Source organism: Mesitornis unicolor, unplaced genomic scaffold (assembly GCF_000695765.1).
Source record: "Mesitornis unicolor isolate BGI_N332 unplaced genomic scaffold, ASM69576v1 scaffold29055, whole genome shotgun sequence".
Classification (NCBI taxonomy): domain Eukaryota; kingdom Metazoa; phylum Chordata; class Aves; order Mesitornithiformes; family Mesitornithidae; genus Mesitornis; species Mesitornis unicolor.
This window is the reverse complement of record NW_010185358.1, coordinates 12,153-35,500: the sequence shown is the minus strand read 5'-3', so window position 1 is coordinate 35,500 and position 23,348 is coordinate 12,153. Positions and strand designations below refer to the sequence as shown.

The 23,348-nt window shown below is 39.5% G+C and overlaps 1 protein-coding gene across 1 annotated transcript in view; it reads left to right on the top strand.

Annotated features, from left to right (window-relative positions):
- Nucleotides 1-19,044: 19,044 nt before the first annotated feature.
- The window catches only part of TMCC3 (transmembrane and coiled-coil domain family 3), a 4,589-nt gene continuing 285 nt past the window's right edge, over nt 19,045-23,348 (top strand). Inside the window, 3 exon segments of the mRNA XM_010184814.1 lie at nt 19,045-19,940; nt 21,453-21,588; nt 23,312-23,348. The exon segment at nt 23,312-23,348 is cut by the window's right edge and continues 17 nt beyond it. Of these exon segments, the coding sequence (XP_010183116.1) occupies nt 19,057-19,940; nt 21,453-21,588; nt 23,312-23,348 (1,057 nt within the window). The 5' untranslated portion in view covers nt 19,045-19,056.

Here is a 23,348-nt window from a genome sequence, read left to right as displayed (position 1 = left end):
ATGATTCATAGGTAACTTGATGGCATTACTTGTGTTATGCATTTAACGAAGAGGTAAGAACAGAGTATGGAAGTCATCTTCTGCGTGAAGTGGATTTAGGGACTCTGGCTTGCAGACAATACCATTTTTTCAAGTTATTCCTGTCAATATTAAGTGGTGATGGATGTGTTTTTTAGTAAGCTCCATTCAGGTCACGGCTGGTGGGGAACATTACAGCACAATTGCCCTTCTAATAGGAGAAATGTGTGGCTCAAACCCTGCTGATTAATAGTGTACTGAAAAAATGGCCCAAAATAGAGTTTTACAGGAATAGGATGAAAATTAGTCTCAACATATTTCATAGAAATAGTGCAGCACGAGCAAGCTGCTGCTGAAGTAAGAAAAGGACTCTCTTGGACACCTTATGTACTCCTCAACATCTTGTTTGATGAGATGCTTGAGAGCTTGTGTTTGAGGTGTGCATTCTCATCAAGGCTCTGTGCCTCCTGAGGCAGGTTGGCCCCAGTCTTAACCGATGGGCAAACCTACAGGTTATTGCTCAAAGAGTTCAAAGAATTGAACTATTGAAGGGTTCAAAGACTTGCCCGTGCCTGTTGCTGAGGACACGTATGACTAAACACATGATTCATTTTGATGGTATATTTTTTCCCAATTGATTGCTTCAGTGAGGTTATGATACCTTTTTGCATCTGAATAGATTCACCTGGCAACAGACTGGGGTAACAGTGTCCCTGTTATTGGACTATTATGAAGTCACTGCGAAGAAATCTCTGGAGAATGAGGGAATAAACTCTTCAGGAAAATAAAAAATTAAAGCAAGTGAAATAACAGGAAAAAGAAGTCAGGAAATGACTGGCTAAGTGCATCTCACTTGAGACAGTAACATTTGCCTTAGTATAAACTCTTCAGACTCCCTACATTAGTTCTTTTGTAGGTTATTTAGAATCACAGCTCTGTTTCAATTGGCTAAAATTGGTTTTGAGGTATTACTGTCTTTCCAATCTTTGTTATTTGAGTGGCACAAAAGAGAGGCAAAAAGACGTTGCTAATTATTTTCATCATTCAGATAACACAGAGCTTTAATTTATTCTTTTAGTTGCTGGAAGCTTAAAAAAATGTTTAGCTAAAAAAACCTGGGAATTTTATTTTATAGTGCAATTGCAATCATCTCCCCTTCATGCAGTACAGTGCAATGGTACGTTTTAAAGCAGATGTTACTCTTGCTTGACAGACAATTGGCAGCCTGGATGGCCTCGGGAGCAGATTATGGCCAATAATAACTTAACACTTAAGCTTTCAATATTGGCATGGGTTTGTTAGGGTTTTGCTTTGGTTTTTTTTTTTAGATATATATGATCCCTTTCATGCTTTTTTGTACTTCCTACGAAGTGAAGGTGCATACACCAGACGTGAGAGAGGAAGAAGTTTCTTCCAAGTCCTAGCAGGCTGATGGGGAAGGCTGAGTGTCAGAGCTTGTTATGTGGCTTACGGAGCTGCTTGTTTTGCATTCACCTTAGTTCTCATTTCTGCAGCTGTTAACTAACTTACTGTTAGACTCCTGGACTTAAAGCTGCTGTTGCTTTCCCTGTAAAGCTATGGAAGCTTTCCTTGTAAAGTTATGTAGGTATCTGTACATTTGATAAGGCATATTTGGAGAGACTGAGAATGACATACTAGAAAGATTGTGCTTGGATAGTGAGATTATTTTCTCAAATTTCCTAAGGTGAGTGGGTACTAATATGATTTACAGGAAATTGTACCACTAATGCCAAATTATATGCTTCTGTTATAAATGGTATAAAGCTAGATCCTTGCTTCAAGACCCATTGGCTTAGAGATGAGCAAAATCTAAATTGAGTGAGGAAACTTTGCGGAGTAGGTAGATCCTGCAGAAATTCTGTGTTAGGGGAAGGTAACCACCTATTACAAGGTATGTAGATAGAAAAGTGGGAGGGAAGCAGTGACAGAGAAGGAACTGAGAACAGAAGAGTTCTTAAAAAATATATAGAGAAAAGGAAAGGGTGAAGAGGGGCGAGAGGAAGAGGCTGAACTCGTGTGAGGCAGAAACTCATGCGAATAGAACTCATGAACTTGTGCTCAACCAGTAAGCTGTGATTTGACGCAAAGTCCTTGTATGTGGTATCCTCCAGGAAGGAGCAGAACAGGTCCTGCAGTGTCTTCCCTGAGCTCAGAAAAATTCCAGGCCTTCTCACTTCACCAAAAATAGCCCCTGGTTCTGCTTCCACCTGCCAGAATGACTACCATCATCATTCATGGATGCCTGCTGTGCCGTGGATGAGATAAAATGAAGACAGAAGCGCTTGGGTTATGATTTGCAGGTAGCAGAATCACTATGTGCAAGGTGTCAGATGCCTGTGGTAGCAGACGAAGGATGAAATTTCACCTGAGGTGGCTGCAGGAGCTATGTGCTATCTAAATGTAAGCACAGATCAAGTGTCTGTGGTTGTCAAAGACACACTTTATTTACTTTGACCTAACGAGAGTCATCAAATATTTCAATGAAAGAAGTTTTGTCACTTGATCTTGTGTGGATAGGAGATCACAAAATCTTTGTATTATGAACATGCTGAGCAGGTTCAGAAGGCAACACTGACCAAAAGGGGAATAAATAGATCATGTCTTAATACTTGGCACTTGTGACTGGTTTGAAAGAACAACATAGTGATGAGTTTTTATTCTCTTCATCTCTGGCTCATGTTGCCCACCAGTGCATTTCTGTGCTTTGGGGGCAGGGGGAAAGGCAAATTCCTATGGAACAGATCATCAAGTACATCTAGCATAACTACCTCAATGCAAGCTTTGAGATACACTTTGTCACTGGGGCTCCTCTTGCAGCTAGTGGAGTTTTTCTGGGATTTGCCTTTTCACAGGTCTGAAGTACAGCTCAAAGGATTCTATCAGGGTGTGCCAGAGATGGGTATCTAGAACTACCAGCTATAACTTTTAGCTTCTGCTTTTAACGGTTCAGGTGGTGATCATAAAGGCATGTGATACCTGAGCTCTGATAATTTTACTTTAAAAAATATTTTGACCTTGCTAGACTTGCTTACTGTAGGGAATACTGGCAGACTGTGAGGTCTGTAGGTAGTGATTGTGTGTATGCTCACATGTGGCAGTCTTCTATACCATCAGTCTGTTGTGCACTTACTGAATCCGTCGGGTTTTCTTTTAGTTGCACTTTGAGATTTTGTCTGGTTGCAAGGTAAGTACTTGTAGTTGGGTCTTCACATTCTAGGCTGTACAAAATTTCTCTGGTTGGGTTAAAACTTACACAGTGTTTTTGCTGCATGCAATGCAACTACGTACCTTTTGGAACAGTGCTGTTTCCAGAAAGAGTCCTTGCGTTTCACTACAGATAATAGTGAAAGTGTAAGAAAACTTGTGATCAGTTCTGACACAAGATTCAACCCTAATACATTAAGTAATCAAATACCACAATATTGTGATATTTTAAAGAGTAAGAACTTAACTGTTACTTCATGTGACCTAGAAGCCATCTAGAGAACGCAAAAACCAGTGTTAAAATTGGTTAAATTTTTTATTATGCCATGTCAGAAGTGTCTTAAGTCACTTACACTCTGCTAGCCCCCAACCCCAGCTCTGCATGCTGAACAAGAATGCGTGCACAGCATCGTGCATTGATCTTCTAAAACCCATATTGTGAAGTCAATACCAGAAGAGAAACATCACCTACGTCATACAGAGAGGAGTGAAACAGCTCCTCAATAAAAAGCTAAATAATGACTAACAGTTGTTTTTACTGGTCTATTTATACTACTTTAAATGTGCTTAAGAGTTTTTACATGGATTACTGCACTGCAGTGGTCCCAGTATCTGTGGCTAAGCAAATCTGAACATATAACTCCTTTTATTTTGTTGAAACTTTGGCTTTTAGCTAAGGGCATGGGGGGGAACCTAACAGGCTTTTTCAGTAATTTTTACTGTATCTTTTGCTTTCAGGCTATATGACTATTGTTTAAATATTGTGAAATTACACAGAGGAGCATAACACCTGGTGTATTTATTTCTGTACTGACCTTTATTTTTATAACACCCTTGTTAAAGCAGTAAATGAACAAGAAAGGTAATCAAAAGCATGTGAAAAGCCTACAGACCAAATGGGATGAATAATTAACTACGTCAGTTTATTCCATAAAAGAAAAGTGATGTAGCGTTGCCTGTTTAGTGCCAGAATCATATGTTGAGACAGATTTTTTAAATCTGAATTTGGAGAGCAAATAACTAGAGAGGCAACTTGTCATCTGCTCTTTCATTTGAGGAGTGGGGTGGAGTTCCTTGCATTCATGGTTTGTTTCTGTTGCATGTAAGGGTTTTGGCCTGTGCAAATTGCTGCAACTCATTAAAGTTTCCCAAAGCATTTAATAAATATTTGCAAATCTAAAAGCTCCCTCCCTAGCTGACATAAAATAGAAATATAAGCCATTCAGGCCCCTTTGAGTTGCTGAAATGTTCAGTATTCTTGGTTTTAGTTTACTGTCAGCTTTTTTATTTTCTTTTTCTTTCCCCCAAACCTTTGTTTTATTGTAAGCAATGTTAAGTCTGCAGGAGCTACTTTTGAAAATGTATTTCTGTCCGGACTTAATGCTGGCAGCAAGTACTTTTCTCAGCTGTGGAAAAGAGTTGATACTCTGGAACCAAAATCGGAACTGCAGCTAGGTTGGTGCATGTTATTCCTATGTGCAGAAGGTGACACCTCCAGCCTGTTCCTTCCACTTGCTTACCTTTTGGCAGTCTGCTTTGGTTGTAATGTACATACCAAGAATTAGAGGGCATAAGCTGAAGTAGCTTCTGTTGCAGTTTGCGCTGTAATTTCTTGGACAACCCTCTATTTCTCTGAATTCCAAGTTTATATCAGCAAAAGCTTGTTCATGCAGCAGCAAATGTGAGTTGTTCTGGGGAGGAAGTCTCTGAGATCTAACATAACCACTGTCCTTGGAGCTCCTGAATTTTTGGCCTTGGCTGTAGTTTTGAAACTCAGACGTACGTGGTGGGATTTTCAGTGAGGGCAGTAGGTAAAAGCATTCCTTAAAAATAATGGAATTGAAGTCAAGGCCTGACAGACCTCGTGGATGAGCAAAGAGCAGTAGTTGAAAGTAAGAGTGGGTCTTGCTTGAGGAACTGTTGGTACCATTGGCTTGGGAAAGAGCTGGGGTGCAACTGAAGTGTTTCTCAAACTTGTCAAGTAACTGACTACAGAAAGTGAGTGTACATGTCAGTCTGTTTATTTGGGAAGGGTCTTTGGAAAATGTTTTTTTTCAATGTGTAATACAGTATGGAATATTAACTCGGTGTGTGGAAGTTGTAATTAGGCTGGCATCATTTGGCTAATCTCACAGGAAGTATATTTTTGAGGGTTTAGTAGAGGATATAGAGTTTAATCTGCCTGTTGAGACCACTAAATATCTGATTTATAAGCAGTAGTTTATGCAGGTTAAATTACTCTAAGGACATGACCAAATGAGAGAGAAAGGGAAAAAATATTTAGACCGTTTTCTAATGTTTTGATCTTTTAAAATGAGTTCTGTGTGTTGGGTTTTGTTTTGTTTTGCTTTGCTACTTTCAAAGGTAGGAGGTCTCCCCTGTCCCACGTGAGGCTGTTTACTGCAGGATCCCAGAGCCTGCTGCCAAGCAGAGCTCCCAGCTCAGGTACAGAGGAGCCGTGGCTCGGTGCAGTGCCAGGAGCCGTGGTTGGACTCCAAGGACAGCATGGCTCTTGTCTGCTTCCTTTCCCACTCAACTCCGCTTTGTTCCTTTTTTTCCTGTGCTGTTGCTATGACTGAAGATGGTAATATGTTTACAAATCAAAGACACCAAAGCCAGCCATGTGTTAAAGCATATCCTTTTAGACTATCTGAATGCAAACCTGAGGAAAAAAAACATGAATCTGTTTAGAAAGTTCAAAGGAGAGGGAGGCGGGGAGGCTAGGAACAGAATATTGGCTGTGGCTTCATTTCTAATCAAATCATATTGGCAAATAGGCTGCTAACATCTCCACAACTCTAAAAATAGAAAAATCTAATATGAGTTCATTACGTAGGAGCTAGCATTAAAAGAGAATTGGCCACTAGCGTTTGTCTATCTGCTTTTGAAAAACCCTCTATGTTTATCTTGAATGCAAGCTGAACACATGCCATTTTCTATTGATCATTTTCTTTAAATGCTCTGAATTAAGATTACAAGCTGCCTTAAAAAGACCATCAGGCTTACAGCACTATTATATGGCGCCATAAAATGATGCAGGGAAGGTAGGCGGTGAGCACAGGAATGAACTTTGTATCCTGCTTTCAATGGTTCTGTTGTGCTGTAATGGCCAAAGAACGTGGGGAGCAAAGTTACTTGAGCTGGGCAGCCTGTGGCTTCGTACAGGAATATTGTCATGAGATGAGTGCCATTTTTTTTTTTTTTGGACTATGGCAGTGGTTTGAGGGAGGCCACCTTCTCTGTGATTAGGTAAAGGAGGCAGTGGCTTTCAATAAGCCGAAAAATAACTCTTCAAGATGCTCTGAAGCATCTTCTGTTGTTTTCATACACTTGGCAGAGAAACTGTTTGGTGAACTCTGTGACTCAGTTCCTGGAAGGTGGAAGCCATGGATGGTGAGCGTTTGTGTGTGTGACAGCTCGCCCAAGCAGAAGAGCAATAGCCTGTGCTCCTGTTTCAGAAGCGCCTAATTATTATTGCTATCCTGGTCTAGCCAACACAAGTTGTGGCTTTATAAAAATCTGAAATACCTATTTGCTACATGAAGTTTTTGTTAGATATTAATACCTCCTTATTCCTGCTTAGACAATATAGGTGGCTTTATGTTTCTTCATAGCATGTGAAGCTTACCAGCAATGCTGGAAGAAATTTTTAGGGTAAAACACAGGTCTTTACCAATGTCTAACTTACATATGATAAAACCAAAATTTTATTTATAACTGGTTGACTTACCATCACTGTGAATTCAATAGCAGACACTATGGAGGACATAGCAAAATCCATTCTCTTTTAAGACTATTTTATTAATTAAGCAATATTATCTGTTGCTGTGTCAAGTATGTGTTCAAACTGAAATGTATGGATTGCATAAAATAACATGCTTTGGATTTTGCCGTATCTGGAATAAACATTTGTTGTTTGTGTGGTATAATATAAATCATCACTATTATTTTGAAAGATAAATTGTTCTGGGATAGTCTTAATTTTCTGTATCTCTAAGACTTTTAAGAAACATTAATGCATATATTGGCAAGATTTGTGAATCTTGTTAAATATTGTACCAGGTAAAATATATCCCAGATAAAAAGCATGATTAAATTGATCTCAGATAAAAAGATGAAGTTGCAAATATTAGAATATTATCATGAATAAGCAGGTAATCGTCAGTGTAGATATTATTTTTGCAGCAAGCTATGCTTGTTTTTATTTATGTAAAGTTAACTGTACCATAATATTTTAATGACTGACAACATTAAGGTTTCTTAAGGTTTGCTCTTCCAAAAAATCTCAGTTTAATTACTAGGCGGTCCTCTTTGATATGAATTGACAAGTTTGCCTGTTTTGGCATCTGGCCATATAAACATCTTGGTAAAGTAAACCTCTGATCAAATTTGTTGAAACATAATTAATCTGAAGAATAATTTTGTCATTATCTGAGAGACACTATCCCAGAACAATTCAACATTGTTAGTATTGCCCTACTGGATTAAATAAATAATCCTCCTGCCACCATCACTTCCTCTGGAGGGCTGGGATGAAACACCCAAGATACCCTTAATGATGCTGAGATACAAATTAAATTGTGACTCTAAAAAGATTATGAAGGCCTTAATCCCCTCTATCCTCCTAGACAAGGTTTTAACAAAAAAAAAAAAAGAAAACCCTGAAAGGCCTTTAATATGAAGGCCAGGGGCCTATAACACTTACAGAAAGGCAAGAAAAGCCAGTAAAAGCCAGTAAAAGTGATACAGGCTGCAAATCTGTCATGGCTTGTCATTTTCTGAAGTGACTCTTGCTGTTGCATTTTTGGTGTTGCCTTTTTAGCCCTGCTGTCTCCTATGATAGTTCTTGACTCAATCTGCACCACATTGAGCACGATTTTGGATAAACTTATTAATGTAGCAAAGAAGTTGTGTAAAGTTGGCCTATAATATTTTGTCAACCCTCTCAATTACGGTATCCAAGGTAAGTGGTTTTAGTTTTACTGTGTTAAATGACTTTTAGATTAGCAATGTGGTTTTAGCAGATGAAGAAAGACCGACTTGAACCCAGTTTTTCTACTGAATCTGTTCTGCTCTACGCAGTTTCACGTGCTGTGCACCTGTACAATTGCCGAGCACTTTCCAGTAATCTGTTAAATAAAGTAATTTCTGTTTCTGGAGTCTGATTCACATTTCCTAGTTCTGTGTTTGAGAATGGTTTTTGTGTTGGATGACAGAGAGAAAGGAGTGGGGTTTTTGTTTGGATTGGGTTTTTTAAGTTTAGTTTATGAGCACTGAATTTGTGCCTAAACTTTGTGTATAATATGCAATCTCCTGTGTATTTGTACTACATAAAGAGATGTTCCCCAGATGTGCCCAATAGCTGGAGCAGAAGGCAGCGAGCTTTGTAATGACCCTTTAGTATCTGCAGGAGTTAATTCAATCCTTGACATTTTAGTTCTGGCCAAACAGGGATAGATGTATTCTCAGTTTGCAAACGTATCTCTGAGAGGAAAAGTCCGCTTTCATGTGCCACCACTACCCTGGCAATATGTAATGGTTGTTACTCAAGCCTGTGCAAAAGACATCAGAGGCTTTGTACCATACTCTCAAAATTTGATGAATCCCATCAAGGCAGTTTAAAAAATAGTTTCTTTTTTATTCCCTAAAACTTAAAAAAAGGCTGTGATTTAACACTTCTCTTACAAGTACTATGGTGACATAATTAAAACTTAACATTGTTTATCTTCCAAAATTGTCTGAGTTGCTATCTCAAAGTTATTAAGTTTAATAAATCTCACTAACTGGGGAAGTGTGTTCTCAGGAGGGGAATATTATTAAGACTAGATAAAAATTTTACCATAGGGTTTTATTCATCTCTAATTGGATGAATCTCTTTGATTTCTTTTCAGTTAGACAAGCCTTCTACACTTTGGGTTTTAATTAAATGATGTTATCTTATTGACTTGTGGAACTTCTCTACAATACAATTTCTTTTATAGGTTGAGATATCTTCTGTAATGTGCATTAGTCTTTGAAGTGTATGGCGTATACAAAACTTTGAAAGAAAAAGGAAAAATAATGGCGTATGGAGGTGACCCATCACTGAGTACAAATAACGGGTTATTATACTTCAATAAAATTGTTGTAACAGTCTTAGCTGAACTTGGTTCAGAGAGAGAAAACAGATAGATAGGAAAGTTGTTTGTATTTTTTTAAAAAACAAAGCCCCAACCTCTTATAGGAATGAGTCATGCCAGTACAAACACATAAGCATTTTAAGAGACTGGGTAAGAAACTATTCAAAATACTGTGTTGTAGACAGTGTTTTAATGTGCGGTGATTCCTTCAAGATACTTAACCCAAGAGTTTGTTTTATTTTTGGTAGGACTTTAAAAGGTTTTTTTCCTTTACAACTAACAAATAAGCAATTGGTGCACACACGAAATGTTTCTTTAGAGCGTGCAGAACAAGCTGAAGTATTCGATTACTCTGGATTGGTATCGTGTGCATACGGAGCCTCTTCAAAACGGATTCAGAGATCTGCTTGTAGGGGCACGCATGTCTCCAATATGTTGCCATTTGTGTCCTTTTCCCTGGAAAAGTTATATATATTTTTTCTTTGTTAATTCATATTTAGTTGTATCTATTTGAATTGATTTAATATTTGATTTGATTGTTAGGGTGTAAATTTCAAGTACTATACCAAGAGCAGGTTCTCCAGAAGGTATATGTCAGCTGAAACATTGCTTTATATTTTTTCTATGTATATGAGATTTTCTGTGGACTAGTACTTGCTTATAATAATAATAATTTTATGTGTATTTAAAAATATTTCTGTAAGCATATTTTTATACATGAACATGTATATAAATAAGAAAAGAGTAAGCATGCAAATAGCATTTGAAGACTTTTCCTCTAGAAGAAAGAGAACTGTTACAGTTGCTCTCAAGAAGATTTGATGAGATCTGTTTGTAAATGGAAAGCATCACCTGTGACCCTGTTTAGTAGCACAGTCACAGCAGCAGAAAACTTTCCTCCATTATATCTTTACTTTTCAAACCAATGTTACTTATATTAACTTGAGGGATAATGTTTCATTTTCTGCCAGGAGTAAGATATGCAAAGAATACGGCCTGAGCAGGAAACTGGTTCTGTTGCTTAATGCTTTGTATTGCCCCTTCAGTGAAAAGAATTCTTTAAAACAAGAAATGTAGATACAAAAATGTTTTTAAGTTCTGTTGTGGTTTTCAGGCGGTAGAGGGTTAAATCTGTTGAATCTGCAGAGAATTTTGGCACTTACTGCACTGCAATTAAAATGTTTTCTCCAGAGTTTATGCAGAGCAGTTTTAATCAATATGTATAGGATCTTAATACACCATTATTGCAGTACTGTTTATGAATAACAACCAACCTTTATAATAATGCATCTGTGTGATTCCAGTTTTCGTTGTCCTTACCTTGCATAATGAAATATGGTTTTGTTAATAAAAATAATGTAACGCTTTTTTTCATTATAAAGTAGGCTTTAAAATAAAACGTTTCATCTCTTTTCTTTCTTTTCTGGGCTTGTCTTCTTTCTGTTTTTCTTTCAGTGTATGTAGATCATGAAGTATGACCAAAGTTTTGGATTTTTTTGGTGACCCACTCTTCATGCAGTTCTTTGTCTTTGGGCTTATTTGTAGTATTGGGTACAAATACAAGCCTTGGATATCAGGCATGGAACGAAAAAGATGTTGTTATAGATGTGCAACTTGGCAAATAGTGAATGTTTGCTTGTAAGTAACAAAGTAACATAAAGTTAGTAACAGTAACAAAGTAAGTAACATAAGTAACAAAGCTTTATCAACTAAAGTTGCATTGTCAAGAGATGTGCTAGTTATCACGAAGAAGTAAATAAAACTATCTTCAAAATGGAGATAATTTCCTGAAGTGCAGCCTGAAGTATAAGAGCAGGGGTGGGGAGGAGGAGAGGGGAAGGAGAAACCTAGTGGTGTTCAGGATGCTTCCAAATTCAAATAGGTTTGTTGGTTTGCTGCTGGCACCTGAAAGAAGGGCTACCAGGTATTGAACTTAATGGACAACCAAAGCTTAGAGCCCCTGATATCTAAAAGTTAGAGATGGGAGGAATATCTGTTATGTGTGAAGTCATCTTAAAAAGAGGTCAAAGCCACAGCTGTAAGCTTTCCAGTAGTTCCCATAAGAGTAAAAAGTTACATCTCAGCTGCTTAACAGCCAGTCAGTGGTTGCTAGTCTTGTAATGTCGTGGAGCAGACCTTATCTTTTGATAGCAAAAAATGAACTAAGTCCTGTACATAGGCAGAATGGCTGATGTAACAGGAATGTATTTTTGAGATTTTGCTTTATCAGAGGGCAAAGAAGAAAGCAGCATGCAGGCTCCTTTGAGCGAGTGACTTGGTTCATGTGCAGGACAAGATGTGATTGTTTACGTGTTCAGGATGTGTGGCTGCAGCATCAACGCAAACGAAAAGATCTGCGTGATGGAGCCATTGTTCTCTTGTTTATAAGTGGAAGTTTAGCAATGTTTAAAACAAACAAAGGAGCCACCTCTTGGGTCTTTTGCCTCTGATGGCCAGTCTAACTGGCTTTAGTATTTTGTCCCTAAATGGTAGTACTTCCAAAATTCCCTGCCAATGTGAAGTCCTCATGTTCCTGTTACAGAATAGCTCAAAGCTGGCAACTAAAATGGCTAAGAAGTAATGAATTAGACTTTCTAAACTCAATGTTGGGTTGTGCTTTTGGTTTTTGTAGATCTGTAAATCACATATTTAGGATTTCCTTAATCATTGTCTGCATTTTGCAGGAAGAAGGACTCAGTTGTTGACTATTAAGTTAGATGTGGGCGTTATTTCTTTGCAACTGAGGTCAAGAAACTTAGTAATATTCCCTGGAAGTCCCTTATTGTCCCTATTGTTGTACAGTTCCAGAAGCTGGGGTTTCAGGAAATTCTTAGACAATCTGAAGAGTAATGAAAGTAAAAGAGCTGACTGTGAACAGACAGAACTGGCTGGAGGGAGCAGGTGATGACCTGTTGTAGCTTTATCACAGTGGAATAGATATTTTGTGATGTGAAGTTAGGCAAAGGAGTGATACAAAGGAAAGCACATTCTAAATCACAAGTGGAGCAAAAGCAGAAGCATATGCTGCACCTCTGACAAGTGGTTAGTCATGGCAGGGATGTGGCTGGCTCTTTATCAAATTCTCATTCATAGAAAAGGATTTAATAATTGAAATGTATAGCAGCTGGCTTTTCACAGAGTATTTCACAGTATTCTGGAAAAATTCATTCTTGCCACCTATTTGAACATCTCTATAAAAAGAAAGCTTTTTATTGAATGGGAGGGGAAGAAAATCCATTAAAACTGGGAGGGAAAGCACTTATTAAAAACACTAGAAGTGAGTTGAACAATTAGTGCAGATGAAGAGGAACCCAAATGCCTTGCATCACTCTTCAGTAATGTGCCACCCTCACACTGATTCAGAGGCTGTATGTTGGAATTTGTGGCAGGTGAAAGGGACTCTAGTGGGAGTGAGAGCACAGGCTTCTCATAAGTGCTTCTCAATGGGACCACCCGTGTAGCACCTGGGGCTCTCAAGTGTTTCCTTATGTTGCTATGGAAATCCAAGAGAGAAGGAACATACACATAGAAGTGACGCTTATTTTGATTGAGGAAGTTACCAGAGAGTATTTTAATGACTTCTTAATTAATGGTGCTTATCTGAAGAGTGGAACTGATCTGAAGCAAGACAGTTACCTGTGGGGTGTGGAGCCTACCTGTTGCCCACTCAAGAAACGTAAGCATAGTAAATCTGAGTATTAGTTCATTGCTGTATTGTTTTCCCTAGCCAGGACAGTGATTTAACTTTGTTTTTAAATCCTTTAGGTGACTGCCAGACAGTAAATGGAAATTAGCTTGCTTACTTTTATAAAGGCCTGTTGAAGTTTGCAGTGTCCAGGCACAGAAGTTGTTTGTGTTGGAACTGGTTTGCTCGTGTTGGTTTTATGCTGCGGAGCAACCTGGAACAGGACCGAGTGCAAGTGGTGACATGGGAGGCTTTTTTCAGTGGATGTTGTTGGGTTTTGAAGGAGCTGGCATTAGCAATGAAGCACAAAACTGCCTCTTCCCCCCATTGTTCTCTTCTCCTGTTGTTGGTTTAATCTGAAATAGCCCCATGTCTCAAGACTTATTTACACACAAGCAGTGACCTAGCTCGTTTGGCCTTAGTTCAGTCCTTTAATTAGAAAATAGATAAAAGGTTATTTCTGGGATATTCCTGGATTTGAGGCAAAACAACATTGATGTGGACTTGGCTGTTTGGGTCGCAAGGCTATATGTGGCTATTTGGCATTGGCCACGTTAGACCGAGAGAGTAAAAGCTGTCTTTCTAGCAACACAGAACTTACATGTATATGCTTTCATTGACATTGCTTTCTACAGAGTTTGTTTAAAAGCATTTCAAACTTCAGTTTTTTCTTAAATTAAAGTTGCAAGCACATCTTTCTTGAGGTGCCTGTGCTTCCAGTCTCAACTCTGTGGTGCTAATAAAAAGAATTAAAATGGAGGGAAAGACAGGTGATCAAACTGACCCTGGGAAGGAGTGGGATTTTTATCTGAGGTCTTTCCCAGTATGCTTAGTTGCTTAGTCTCTATCTGAGGTCTTGCTTAAATTGCTGAATGTAACAACCGAATTTTTACAATTACCAGACCATGTTGGCATAATGGGGAAAAAATTCAAAGGCATCCCAAGCTCTGCAGGCTGGTGTGCCTCTGTGTGATGCCTTACTCATGAAATGGCCTCGGAGCTCCCCAGCCTTTGAATATTGAAGTGCAGGTACCTGCCAAAGGGTATCTGGGGTTATCTCCAACTACCACCTGGAATAAACCCCTGCTGTGTGTTAGTGAGATGCCTTGCAGCTTTAATGTTTGCCTTTTTGAGAGGTGATAGAGGAACTGTTGGTGGTGAAAGAACGACCTTCTGTGTTATTGGACTCCATCAGCATTTGCCAGGGCTGTCAGACAAATCACTTACCCTGGATCTCCGCTTTCCCTGGTAAAAAGTAGAAGCAGGGTTTGCTGTCTCCCTCCATTCCTATATTCTCAGCCTTCTCCATGATTTTTAGTATGGCGTTCTGAGTGGAGGTTTTTCTGGATGTAACTATTAAGTAGCTCTTTAGAAAAAGATGAGAAGGTGTTTTGCTGAACCATACTGTATAGCAAATTTTGGGTGCTGATTTTATATAGCTTAAAACCCTTTATGATGATTAAACACTGTTTTAAGCCTTCCATGAAGGACTCTTCTGTGGGTTTTAGAAGGAGTAGTGAATTTGAAAGAGTCTCTCCTCAGACACGTATCTACTTGGGAATATACTGAAAAGTGACAAGGCCTCCTCTGCATGTTCGTTCACCCATTTGAAGCCCTGTGCTTCTGGTATATGTATGCTTCTTGACAAAAAGAGGATTACTACTGATTATTTTAGTTGCTATTGCTAAACCCTAAAAGCTTTAGAGCTGCCTTAATCCTATCTTGTATGTTTCTTATGGGGTTCTTTTTCTAAGCACTGATCAGTTACCCCTCTAAAACTCTTGCAAGATAGACTTGAATTGTCATCATAAGCTTTTGTTTAGCTTGCACAGCTATGACTGGTGCTGATAATGAGGCTGCTTGGGAAAAGAAAAAGAATAAAACCCAACCACTTTTAAACTGAGCCTCTTTGAGTAAGTTGATCACTTTGTGTCTTCATGGTTTGCTTCTGTTAGTGAGGCAACCCAAAGACATGTTCTTTCTGGAGCCTGATGCATATATGGAGTCAGTGACTCTGTCTTGCAAGTGCTTCTTTCAGCAACTTCTTAATAGAGTATAAAAGACATCTGTGAAGTAAATGGTAGAGTTCAGTTTGACACCTCAGCATAGGTAGCTGAGCTCTCCGTTGCTGCTGTTGACACAGTCAGTGGAACAGAGGAAGTGACTCATCTGAGCACCATGGGATGGGTGCTGCAGGGTGGGCTGTACTGGGGTGGGCTGCAGACTCTCTGTGCTCTGTTCACTGCAGATTTTTTTCTCCCAGATTGATCCTACTCAGGATCTTTGGGACAGAAATAACCTTCTACATCTGCTTTGCAGTTTGCAATCGGAGGAACACGATGTTCTCATCCGTTCAGCAGCCCTTGTCCATATGGAACCTCTTTCCTACTGCCCTACCTGTGACATTTGGGCACATTGTGCCTTTTGTGCTCTGGGCTTATTGTTGGCATGGCCTGCAAATCTGAGCTTTGGGTTGCTTTTGCAGATGGTAAGTGAGAAAATATATGGATCACTATGATGCTTGTAAAATCCCTATCCTTGCTTCTGTGATTGGGTTTTCAAAGCACTATGGGGCTCTGAATGCTCCTTTATGAATGGAAGGCTGCCTTTTACCCAGCCCTTCACGTACCTGCCAATTCATGCATCATGAAGGGTATGTTCATTGCACTAGGCAGTTATTCTCCTGTCCACTTGATGCTCTGGACTTTGTCTTATGATGGGCTACATGAAGAGCCCGGCCATGCAGCCTGGGAATCTGCTTAGCCCCTTGGAAAAAGGGGCAGATGAAAGTTGCTTTACCTCTGAGTGGTACCTATTGAGTCATCCGTGGTGTCTGGCTCTGATGCAGGCAAGGAGCCTGAATTGCTGCACTCCTAAATAACAGTTCTTAAAAGCTGAGCAGCATAAACATTAAAATTAGTTCTCAACTGGGTTGTAGCAAAGCGCATATGTGAACTGTTTCATAAAACGCAATGGTTTCTCCAAGCCTCAGATTTCTTCTTTCAAGTTAACGTCAGCTCTGGCTATCCCAGTAACCACCCTGGACATGTCTGGTATTTCCTTAGGCTCTGAGCTGGTGCATTGCCTTCCTTGTGTTATCACCTGTCTCAGGATGCTTTCTCTTGTCTGTTGCTAATCCCCAGCTCCCTATTAATTGTTATTGTGATAGGAGGGTGATCATCCCATTCTTTTTTCTTTAAGTGCTTCTCACTTTCAAAAATATAGCTGGTACCAGGTAGGTTGTTTTGGCTACTGGAGCCACTACTGTGTGTATATATATTGTTTCTTTTCTTTCTTTTGGCCAGCCACATGAAAATCTAAAAAAAACCCCAAATCAATCTCTCAACAACTTCTTTATTAATAACAGCTTGGTGACTTTGTCAGGTGCTGGTGACCCAAGAGTCACAGAAAAAAATGGCATGGATGGCATTCATCTTCTCTTCCTGTAGCATAGCTGGAAGAACAAACCCCAAAACCAAACCCTCTCCCCTGCAAACCCACACAGGAACAATCAATCAACCAAAAAAACCCAACCCAAACAAAACCAAGCCCCACCACACCAACAAAAAGGTGTATGACATCAAGAGCCTCTGTTGCTTGACCCAACCTTGCATCATGATGGCAAGAGCACAACTGCCATCTATGGCCAAATACAATCAGATAGAGATAACTCTTACCGATGGACAAGAGTCTTCTGTACCCTTGGTCAGCTCAGTCCAGTAAGCTAAAAAAACTACTAGTAGTGCCTTGGGAATTTAAACACAATGATTTTCTAAACTTTGCTGAATGTAAGCTGACCCTTTGATTAGTTTTACTCATTTCAGAAGGAGATTAGCCACACACAGCTGATTTCCTCGACCCCAAAAGCAATGCAGCTTTCAGCAGCTGGATTCCCTCGATGCTATTGTTCTTTTTATCTCTACTGATGTGGTGACTTTTTGAGGTTCCAGGAAGGCAGGGGGTGCGTGGTGATGATAGACCTTGCTGACCGCTGGAGACTCCAGTGAGCAAGTGGATATAAGAGAGAAGGGATCTGCTTTGGGCTTGTATCCAATTATTACAATGTATTTTTAGGCTGTTTTGTACTAAGGAAGTAAACACTTAATGCTGTGTAAAGGTCAGAGATAGACCCACCCATTCTTGGAAGTATGCACAGCTTGTCCTGAGTGACATCAGTGATGGGTCTGTCTTGTGTATGCGTGCAATTTGGTGATTTGTTACTGTATACTTTGGTGCCAAAGCTTATTCCAAAATGTCTTAGGTTGTTTCAGGAAACTACTGTTTTATACTGAGCTTTTTATCTTTACTGAATTTGTCCAGACCCAGTAAATCCATTTAAAGAAATATGCAACATGCGGTATGGATCTGGTATCTATCTTTTCAGCTATTTGCCTTGATAGCTTTTCTTTGCTGTATGAGCCTTTGAAGAGATACAAGTATTCTATGTCAAACTATTTTTGCATCTATTAAATGCATATTTTAGCTACCACAATAGTATTATGAGTGTTACCACTTTAAAAAGTGATCTCTAAAAGCTATTTTTTTATTTAGTGATATTTCTAAGACTTTTTCAATTTAAAAAAAAACCACAAAACAATAAAAATGGAAGTTAGTTTTGGCACGTGTGATTTTTGCTACTCTTTAAATTAGGTATCACTCTGAATATAGACTCTCATCCTTGTGTCTCATGTGCAAATGCTAAAATGAGATCTCATCAATGAAGTGGATTTTCTGCGAAGCACATATGACTGATGGTATGAAATCATATACAATTTTAATATATTTATAAAAATTACTTGCACCTCCTTTTAATAATGAAGCACATGGCTCAATATCAGTTATTTTTAACAACCTGATAAATTGCAGAGCTATTAGGCCACAGCACTGGTTTAATCCTTGGAATAGAGTTCAACTCTTAAAGCTCACCATTCACCAATATTTTTCTGAAGAAGCTGTTAACTCCAGAACTCTTCAGTTTGCATTCTTCAGGTATCCGTTTTTCTTAGAGGTTGGTGAATGTGAACCTTTCTGCTACCTGGTTTGCACCCTGAGCCAGTACAGTAGCAATACAAAACCAAAAACTACAGTAATCCATAGTAACATAAAGATATGAATATAAAGTAGGAGTAGAGATGATCTTGTCTCTGAAATGGTCAGATCCAGATCCAATTTTATGGCTGCGTTACCCCTTCTGTGTTTGTAACCCATCACAATAGACACAGGGTGAGAACAGATCTCCTGACCAACTTGTGCATGCTGCATGCCATTAACAGTGGGAACCATGGCTGGCTCTTGAGCCTACATTTTAAGGGCAATACAGGAATACTGGAGAGAATTTCCAGGAGGGCCACCAAAACCGTGCAAGGATGAGAAAAGAAGCCTTACAGCACTGATGAATAATGTTTTTATGTTTTTAATCGAGGAAAAGGTTGAATGGGGATCACTGGCCATGGATGTGCGTATACATCTTGCTGCAAGATCTGCAGTATTATAGACAACACTAAATACTGCAGTTGGAAATCAAATTTTTACCACAGGATGTCAGGCGTTTTGAAGCAAAGAGTTAAAGCATTTCTCAAATCTATCTTTAAAAGATACTTTAGTGCAGCTTCTGCCTTGTCTCTGCAATGGTCTTGCCTGACCAATTGTATGAGTTTCCTCTGGTCTTAAGGCTCTGAAACCCCATGATGGCTAGGGTGTTTGTTAAGCAGTTTCTAGAGATGTGATGTTTTGGCAGCTTTAATGAAATGTACCTTCATTGTCACAGAGGCCAGCACAAGATGCTAATAGGGATGAAGTTACTTGGATTAGGGCATTTCTGTCTCACACTTCCTCTGTGGCTTTGACTTTATACGAGGAAACTTCTATTTTGCTAATATAAGCTACTTTATATTGTGAACTTGTTATAATTACATGTGGAAAAGGAAACTGACTGTTGGATTTAAAAAAGTAAAATTCAGGTCCCATTTATCTCTTTTCTCTCTCTGTCCTCAGGTGGAAAGACATGACATGAATACTCTGAGTTTACCACTTAACATTCGCCGTGGAGGCTCTGATACCAACCTGAACTTTGATGTACCAGATGGGGTCCTAGAGTTTCATAAAGTCAAACTCAGCGCAGATAGCTTGAAACAGAAAATCCTGAAGGTTACAGAACAAATCAAAGTTGAACAGACAGCTCGTGATGGAAATGTGGCCGAGTATTTGAAACTGGTAAACAGTGCAGACAAGCAACAGGCTGGGCGCATTAAACAAGTCTTCGAGAAAAAGAACCAGAAATCGGCCCACTCCATTGCCCAGCTGCAGAAGAAATTGGAACAGTATCACAGGAAGCTCAAGGATATTGAACAAAATGGATCTTCCAAAACTACTAAGGATACTTCCAAAGATAACTTGAAAGATATTCAGCATGGAAAGCCTCGTAGCTCTGGGCATGGAGCAGAGAGCGGCAAGTCGGGTGTGCCAGGTGTATCCCTGACACCGCCTGTCTTTGTTTTCAGCAAGTCTAGGGAGTTTGCAAACCTGATCCGAAACAAATTTGGTAGCGCAGACAACATTGCTCATCTCAAAAACACCTTGGATGAATTTCGGCCAGAAACGAGTTCTAGAACGTATGGGGGCAGTGCCACCATTGTTGCCAAACCAAAATACGTGAGTGATGATGAATGCTCGAGTGGGACGTCGGGCTCAGCAGATAGTAATGGCAATACTTCCTTTGGTCCTGCTGTGGCAAGTACCCTGGACAGCCAAGGAAAGCTTTCCGTGATTTTGGAGGAACTAAGGGAAATCAAGGAGACACAGTCCCAGTTGGCTGATGATATTGAGAATTTAAAAACACAATTTAAAAGAGACTATGGCTTTATTTCTCAGATGTTACAAGAGGAAAGATATAGGTATTTTTTTTAACTGTTCTCTTGGTATGACTTTTGAATGTGTATAAAAGCTATTTGGAAAGTGTAAATGAGGATGTGTGCTTGTGTGTGTGATGTTTCAGAAGCAAGAGATAAAAATAATTCCAATCAATATCTGGTACCAAAATGTTCCACTCCTTCCAATAACTGAAAATACATGTGGAACATTAATATTTCCTATCAAATGATGTGGTAGTTCTTCGCCTTTTGTCAAAGGCCTGTCAAAAAATTCTTGTCTGACATCTTACTGGCATATTGTATTATGTGACTACAGCATATAGGAGATGCCAAGTGTTTTGTAACTGCTGGAAGGATTCTGATCTGTTGTGACTTGAAAACGCTGATCAGTCTACGCTGTAGCAGAGCTGACTTACAGCTGATAAATATAACCTTTAGTCCCAAGTACCTTGTCCAAATACTTCCCAGGCACGTCGCTGTCTTGTGAATGCAGTGTCACTTTGTACCCTGGTGTAACACACAGCTGTGAAATGTAATTTTAAGTGCTGCAGCATAACTTCCTCTTGCATTTGTTGCTTGGCAATTAATTCCTTTATCATCCACTGTGGGAAGTGAGATGTGCTCTACAGAGGGCTTGCACCTGCTGTAGCTCTATCCCATTTGTCCTATCGCTTGTTAAAGTAAGTGTTGATTCCTGAAGCCTTTACTATGCTAATGGGCAAAAACTCAGCATGAAACACATTATTTGGTGTCTCCTTTGTTTACAGTTCCTGAAATACAAGGGAGTGGTGGATATCAGGTGGCAACATGGGGGAGGAAAGAACAGAGCAAATGGCCTACTGTATTCAGGACTCAGTTTCAGGAGAAGGCAGAGTGGCCTTTTCTGACAGCTCGCTGCCATTAAGATCTCGAGCCTCCTGCTGCCATTTCCACAGGCAGGCAATTTTGCCTCCATTATTTTTGTGCTGACTGCAGTGTTTGCCATTTTGTGTTTTAAATCAAGTTACAAATTCACCAAAAAAGAACTCAGTTTCCTGATGGTTTAGTTGAACCGGTTTACTGTGCAGAGACACGTCAGAACAGGCTGTACATGAATGGCAGGACTTTGCAGTAGTGTTTTGAGAGGGGATCCAGGGAACATATTTTTTCCTTTCACTACTGGTGAGCTGTTAACTGACTTAAACTTACTTATGAAACCACATCTTCTTGTCTAAATGAAGAGTGAGAAACGGAAAAATGTGAGTTGGGTACCCTTAGGGACTGTTTATAGTTCATATAATTTGCCAATGATGTACAAATATTTGCTTTTTAACACCCACTGCCAGCAAGAAACACTCAAAAAAGGCTTTCTGTTTGCTGAATAAATGCTAATGGAGGGTTTCCCAAGTTTTCAGTGATTTCTCTATGTGCACTGTAATGCCAGTCAGATGAATCTCTAGTACACTGGGAAGTTACCTGTTAAAATGTGTAACTGTTTTCATGATTTAATATTACTTGAAAAGAAGGCACTAAATTTAGACCTTTTTTCCTAATAAGATACGAAAGATTGGAAGACCAGTTAAATGACCTCACTGATCTTCATCAACATGAGACAGCAAACTTGAAACAAGAGCTAGCCAGCATAGAGGAGAAAGTGGCATATCAGGCGTATGAGCGATCACGAGATGTTCAGGTACTTTGTTTTTTTTATAATAAACTTCTAAAATTTTGTAAAAATCTTGTACTGTAAAACATTTGCACATTGGGGAAAGATTTAAGTCTGTGTTTTGCCTGTTTTAAGCATCACCCTGTTTCCTGATTGATGTGAGGGTCAGGAACCTCCTGGGAACAGGGTGGGAAAGGGGTGGTACTGAATCTAAGAGTATCATTGGGTCCTTTCTAGGTGTAGGGAGGAGAAGTCTCTTGTGCAGGGCTCCTTCCTGTGAAGGCATCTTCAGGATGTAAGAACTGAATGGGACCTGAGTTCTCCAGCAGAAGGGCTGTGAAGTGTTCATTAACTCATTAGCAGGACCCTGGAGGGGTGTCTGAGTCTTCTAAAATGAATGGAAGTGCTATGTTTAAACAACCTTGTTTCTTTTATCTCTGTACAGTTGGGCCTGTTTAAACCTGTCTCTTTGGGAGTTTGGCAAATAAATGCTTTTACTCTATTTTAGCTTAAGTTGTGGATATTTTAAGTAACAATCTCATTTTGGAGCACTCTGTCCCTAAGGAATGGGGAGATTTTTCTTAAACAACTTGCTCAGCCTCTGAATGGAGAACTGTAGGTATTGGACTCTCCCAGCTGGACTTTCTCTAAAGCAGCATGAGATTATTTGAGAATCACTTACAGTCAGGGTGGAAGAAGGCCCAGGAAAGTTCTTCAGTGTGTAGTGGAGAGCATGCATGAACACCCTTGCCAGTGCAAGGGAAATGTTTGGAGTCTGAGTGTGGGAAAGGAAGCAGGGATGCTGGAGCATAATTTTCCCCTTTTAGACAGTGGTAAAAAGTTTTGTCAGGTTGATCGATCTCATTAAACTATGGCCTTGCACTGTGTTGCACAGTGGTGTCCAAGTCCCTGCTCCAGCAAAAAAGTGGCATTTTGGCAAGTAAGTGAAGCAGCTGGAAATTTTTCCATGTTTCTCTTTGAGAGGGCTTAACCGTGGGGTTAGTGACTTTAGAACTCTTTTACTCAAAGACCATCTTTAGTCCATCCTCAAGCAGAAGAGCAAGGTCTGCTTTCTTTAGAACAAAATATGAAGTGGAATAGATCATGTGAGAGAGAATACCATAAGAGCATCACCACAGATTTCCCCACTGCCCACTTGGGGTATGGATTAATGAGCCTTCATACTTGCAGAGAGAGAAGGCATCTCTTGCTGAGGATTCATTCCCAGCATTGTACCATGTGTAGCTTTGAGAGGAAAAAGTAACATAGACCAGAGAGGCCGGGTAAACCAAATGGTACTTGTTGCAAAGTAGATTTAATTAGTATCACAGCAAGCCTGCACTACCCTCATGTTTTAATGTAGTGCATACAATGAAACTAACTTTGATGGTGTTTTAATGCAGTGGAAGTTGCCATGGCAACCTCTTTCCCAGTACTTTATCTCATCAGTATGTGCAGGAAACATCTGTCATGAACATTAGAGTTACGCTACTTTTTCTCAAGCATGAGAAATGTAAAAACTACATTTTGGACAGTATTATCAGACTTGATTATGCTTGGGCAGGCAGTGATACACACATGCAGATATATATGTGCATTTCTTTTTATAAAGGACTTGGTGGTTCATTCAAGTTTTAGGAGTCTGTAATAAGTTACACTTCTAATCTAGCTGATGGCTGGCTTTGCAGCTAAAATGGGACAAGTAGTGTATGGAAATACAAGTGTCCTAATTCTTGGTTTTTGTCTCCAGGAAGCCTTGGAATCGTGCCAGACCCGGGTCTCCAAGC